At 37.6% G+C, this 5,770-nt stretch overlaps 1 protein-coding gene across 1 annotated transcript; it reads right to left on the bottom strand.

The window, feature by feature from the left end:
- Window positions 1-1,110: 1,110 nt before the first annotated feature.
- Window positions 1,111-4,087, bottom strand: LOC140726454 (interleukin-8-like). The gene is made up of 4 exons (XM_073042866.1): window positions 3,954-4,087; window positions 3,138-3,273; window positions 2,935-3,018; window positions 1,111-2,166 (listed from the first exon to the last, which is right to left on the bottom strand). The coding sequence occupies exons 1-4, from the start codon at window positions 4,015-4,017 to the stop codon at window positions 2,157-2,159; spliced, it is 294 nt and encodes a 97-aa protein (XP_072898967.1). The 5' UTR covers window positions 4,018-4,087; the 3' UTR covers window positions 1,111-2,156.
- Window positions 4,088-5,770: the final 1,683 nt, after the last annotated feature.

Genomic DNA, 5,770 nt, shown 5'->3' with positions numbered 1-5,770 from the left:
TTGGCACCCAGACTCCAGCAGAATGAAGATCACGTGATGCCAAGAGTAAGGGGAACACAAGGTTCGCCATTTGTATGTGGGGGGGATGGAAGTGTACGACGGAATTTCTGCAGATGGATTGGAGGGTACTAGCGGATTTACTGTCCAAGCTAACCAAGTGTGGGTGGCTAGGGGGTTGGGTGGGAGGAGGAGGAAGGGGTGCGATGTGATTTATGCCGAAGTATTGGAAGGAACGTTAAGGGACATATATCCCTGTGTAAGTCCAGAGATGATTTTATGGCCAACCAGTTCTGAGCCTTACTGATGGAGTCCGTTAACATTTCCAGCCTCATCACCCTAGCCTGAATTCAGTCACTTTCAATAGTGGGATCTGCATAAAATGTAATATATAATCTGAATAGCTGAATCAAGTGCCCTTCGCAGGCAGTGTAATCCAAATCAGACTACTTTTAGGGGATATCTCATGCCCACTAAAACATTGCTTACATCAATGTATGACTTCCATCCATGAATTCCTGATCAAATAGTCACGGATATGAATGAAGGGCTCAGGATGACCCAGCTCTGTGGGCTTGACTGGGACCACTCAGTCACTGGAACTGGAAATTACTGAGAGTCAGTACTGGCAGTTCACCTGGCCCACTAGGAAAATACTGTATCACAACCACACTAATAAAATATCCAATTGATTGATATTTGGTGAGTCCAATCAATGTTTCCCTTTTTTGTCTTTCGGCTCGAGGAATATTTCTCTTCGGTAGAGAATAATATTGAGCATTTGTGACAGAGGCCAGATTGAAGTTGTATCAATGATTCTCTCAGACTATATCTCCATCACTCTGCTACTTATGATATTCCTAAGATACCAGAACATTTAGCAGAATGTATGGGATGTGAATGATCTGTAAACAATACTGCAAGTCAAGGGGTGACCAAACCCTCCATTTGCATTTCCAACACATACAGAGAGGACAGGGATTGAATTTCCTGAACTCTATTACATGAACATAAAAGATTTCAGGTAAATTTACCAATATGTTAGATACAAATGTTGTTTGGCACAGAAGAATTCCTAGACCAAGTACTTTAATTTTTTTGAAAAAGATACTTCATTTATTGGAATTCAAATATTTCACAATATTAATTTTCAACAAACAACATTCACATGTATGTTAATCACACATACATCTTAGAGACATCAAAATAATTAAACATTTTTATAAATAGAAATAAATAAACTTCTTTATAGATATTAAGGCAAGTAAATAAAATACAAATTAAACTAATCACAATAAATATTAAAGACCTTCCTGCCATTGTACTGTGCTGAACTTGTAAACTTCTTTCAAACAAGTTGTACATTCTGCAAACCCATAACCTGGAGGCAAGTGGCTGACAGTATGATAACAGAATCAAAAGAGACTAGGTAGTTAATTGCACAGCTCATGACTAATCTCTGGTTGCCAGCACACAGATTAATGAAATCTCATCAAGGGGAACACCTATGCTGTAAATTTTGATTTGTCTCTCACCATCACTTGAGTATGGATCAGTGCAAAAATGAGAAAACTTACTTCTTACAATTACTTCAGTTTCTACTGATCTCTCAGCACAAAACCAGCACAGGTGCCAGAATCAATTTCATAGGAATAAAATTCACAAATACATAAATACTAAATTACAAAAGTTTAGATGAGGGATAGTAAGCAACTATGGGATGACAGAATGGACACAAAATGCTGAAGTATTTCAGCAGGTCAGTTTGCATCTATGGAGAGAATTGACGAGCTGACATTTCAGGCCAAAGTACTCACTGGTTTGGATTAAGGATCTCGCCCGAAATATCAACTGCTCATTACCCTCCACAGATGCTGCCCGACCTGCTGAGATTCTTTAGCATTTTGTATGCTTTGATCCAGTTTTCCGGCATTTGCAGTTTCTCTTGTGCCAAAGAGATGTCATAAATAAAGAGTCCTAACTGATAAATAGTGACGAACATTGTTTTCAACCAGACATGCTTTCTCAAGTTGACATAAATCTGACAACGAGTGCAAACAAGTGTATATCTTCCTGAGCTGATCTGGAATCACAATTGCGAATCAGTGTCACATTTCTGACATTCAGCCATCCAACTTCTGTGAGCGAGGTTCATCAGATCACTTGGAACTGTGGAAAATATAGAACATTTTGTAAATTACTAAGTCACCATTTAGGAACACCTAGGGAAATTGTTCAGAAAAACAGTCAATTTCCAAAACAAACATTTAAACGTTTATTTCAGCAATTGAGTTCATGTATGAATTTCCCAAACATGTAAAAACATAGAAAATATGGATGAAAAAGGATCTCAAATTTTCAAATCATATTACCTACTAGAGTTTTGATGTTAGTTCCATTAGACTAACTATGCCATGCCCAACTACTTAGTTAATCTTAGCTGCACTTGCTATTGGACCAGTAGGAATGGGAATATGAAAAGAGGATGAATATTAGACTCATTGAGTTATGCAATATGGATACAATGCCAAGAGTCCTATCTAAACTACCCACTAGCCTGTGTTTGGCATATGCTCTCTAAAGCTTCGCTATTCATGTACCTGTTCAAATGTCCATTGATAATTTTTCTAAGTCAAAGTAAATATCCTCTTTTACTGTATGGAGACTATTTGCTGGAGCACATCTTTCCAGAACCTGCCTGACATTCGTTTCCAATTTCAGGTGGTTTCCTAAACAGGACAGGGAATCTGCTCTGATGGAGAAAATAAAAAATCCCTCCTATATACCATATGCTTTATTTCTCTTTCCTTTGATTTCCATGTGGTAGCTGGGAGAGCTAGGTTACTAATTCCAATCTTTTTCTGTGGATTTTCTTTTAACCTTCTGGTTCAATCTACACTTCACGAGTTTTAGTGCAAACTCATGTCTGGAACTTACCTCTTGATTAACATTTGGATGATTTTTTTCACCCATTGGGCTTCAGGATTCAGACACACGGAGGAACCATTTTTAAGGATCACGCTGAAAGAAAGGAAAGGAGACAATTACTTCAATATAGAATGTAACAATGTCCAAGGAATGCTGTGTGCATTTCATTAACACAAATTAGATTATCAATTACCACTCTAATTAAAACTTACATGATTTCAGTCTTTGCACAGTGTGGGCCACTTGGAATAATTTCAATATTTTCCATCTGCTTGGGGTGGATGAATTTGGAGTTTGTATTAATGCACTGGCATCGCAGACCCACTTTTGAATTTCCAAGAGAAGCAGCTGTGGAAGGAAAAATGGGACAGACTTTATACCTGTCACTTGAACTTATTTCTTACAAATTCATATATAACTTTCGGAGAAACTGATAAGTTCTAAGGAGATATTAATGTTACATTTAGAGAAACTGATGTATAACATACAAGGAGAAACTCCAATTTGTTTCTCTAATACTGTGAAGGTGTTCCCCTATTAATTTTCTAGACAATTTTCATCATAAAACTAAATTCCATTTTGAAAATCCAAAAAACATATCTCCATATGGAAAGCAATGAGAATTTGTAAATTATGTAAATCTATCCCAACCCATGTTGATGCACACTTCAAATTACTAACGTATAGAACTGACCTCTAATGGATAACAGGGTTTTTTCAGAACTCATTGCCTCGTATTAATATTTTCTCTGTCAACCACAGTATCTCCAAATTATTAGTATTATAGTAACATTTTGAGTCTATCTGTCTAAATATAAGTTTGAGTCTAACTATAAGTTTAGTCAAACACTAATAGCTCTTAAAGTGTTGATATACAGTATTTGAAGTATGTATCAAAATTATAAATTCTGAACAAACACTTTGCAGTCATTATAGCTATAACTGTTAAATAAACAATTGCAATTTTTTCCACAAAATTTTAGATTCTACATATTATTAGGTTAAGATAAAGCCAGGCGATTGCTTACCTTGTGTCGAAGCCATACACAGTACAAACAGGGCTACGACACTGAGAAGAACTCTGCTGTTCATTTTGCTTGCTTTTCAGAAGTAGTACTCTTACTACTGTTGTGTTGCTGAAGGCTTTTGTATCCCTTGCTGTTCAGGTCCTCCTTTTATAATCAGAGCCCTGCTACTCAGTGGTGAAATGACGTAACTGGGAATTTCACAGGAAGTTATGAAATACTATTAAGCATTGAGAGACTAAGAATGAGTCATTGCCTAAAAACACCAGAATGCAGAATCCAAAAAATAAACTTTAGTGGATTGATACATTTCCTTCTAGTTTATTTATTTAAACTCAAAATAATCTTGAATTTTTATGGATTTATAAGAAGTATTTGGTGTTGAAAATACTGTTTTTGCTTTGGAACATTGATTTTATATTCAATTTCTTCCAAAATTATTGTAATAAAATATACACAATTTTATATAATATATAATTATTTGTGAACTATTGGTGCTTGTTCTTGCCTAAATAATCTCATTGTATCCATGGAATGTAAATACTGGCAGCTGAAATAAGAAATCATCAGAGTCGTCAAGCCATTCAGCACAGAAGCAAGCTGATAAGTCGTTAAGCCTCAGTGTGCCTTGCCCATTCTGATCAAGGTGCCTGCTGATTTAATTATTTAAAGGTTCAGCACAGTAAGGGGGCTCTTGCAGTCCAATGACCCTGTGCTGCTCAATTACATCCAAACAACCAATTAGCCTAGTAAACCATATATCTTTGGAATGTGGGAGGAAAACAGAGCACCTGGAGGAAAGCCATGCAGTTACGGGGAGAACGTACAAACTCCTTATAGACAGTGCTGGAATTGAACCAGGATCGCAGGTGCTGTAATGGCATTATACCAAACACTACACTATTACGCTGCCCCAGTGCAAGCTGTTTGCCTACATTTGACCCATCTCACTAATAAACCTCTTCTATCCATGTACTCCTCTCAATACTTGATGAACATTGCAATTTGATCTGCCTCTAAAAGCTTGCTCTGTATACTCACCACCTCTGTGTGAACACTTTCCTCTCAGATCCCCTTTCAGTCTTTCCCCCCTCACCTTAAACCTATACTCTCTAATTCCAGACTCCAACATCACACCGTTACTGTGTCTGCAAGTTAACGTTCTGTGTTATTTGTACCAGGACTCCTGGGCCACTCTAAACATCATCTTCTAATAGAATATTGAACATGCAACAGTAGAGCATACAGTGTTGTGCCAGACTAATTACATTAGCTATTAAATGTACAACATTTCCCTTTCCCTTCTGCCTACAAAATGCCCATATCCTGCACATTTACAGACCTATCCAGGGGCCTCTTGAACACCTCCATTGTATTTGCCTCCATCACCAACCTAGGCAGCACATTCTAAGCACCTACAGTAAAATAACTCATTGTCTCTCACCTTGAATCCACTCCCTCTGGTATTGAACGTTTCAACTCTGGGAAAAGATAGTGGCTGTTTGCTCTCTCATGGTCATATCAGATCTCCTGCTGCTTGGGTGAAAACAACTCATTTATCCAGTCTCTCCTTCCAGCATGTCCCCTCCAATCCAGGCAGCACCCTGATAAACCTCTGCAGCACTCTCTCCAAAGCCTTGACATCCTTCCTATGACCAGAAATGAATGCAATTTTTGTGTCCAAACTAGACTTTTATAAAGCTGCAGTGTAACTTCCCAACTCTTGAACTAATTTCCTCGGGTAATAAAGGAAAGCACATGCCATATTGCTTCTTTATCAGCTTGCTTAGCCACTTTCAGGGAGCACTCAGAAACCCCAA

The sequence above is a fragment of the Hemitrygon akajei genome, chromosome 4 (assembly GCF_048418815.1).
Source record: "Hemitrygon akajei chromosome 4, sHemAka1.3, whole genome shotgun sequence".
Lineage (NCBI taxonomy): Eukaryota > Metazoa > Chordata > Chondrichthyes > Myliobatiformes > Dasyatidae > Hemitrygon > Hemitrygon akajei.
This window is presented reverse-complemented; position numbering and strand designations above follow the sequence as displayed.

Excerpts from the sequence above, each read along its gene's own strand:
- LOC140726454 (XM_073042866.1), bottom strand. The coding sequence starts at position 4,017 with ATGAACAGCAGAGTTCTTCTCAGTGTCGTAGCCCTGTTTGTACTGTGT. Across the intron at positions 3,274-3,953 it reads GTGTATGGCTTCGACACAAG|CTGCTTCTCTTGGAAATTCA; the intron begins GTAAGCAATCGC and ends TTCCTTCCACAG. Across the intron at positions 3,019-3,137 it reads TGTGCAAAGACTGAAATCAT|CGTGATCCTTAAAAATGGTT; the intron begins GTAAGTTTTAAT and ends CCTTTCTTTCAG.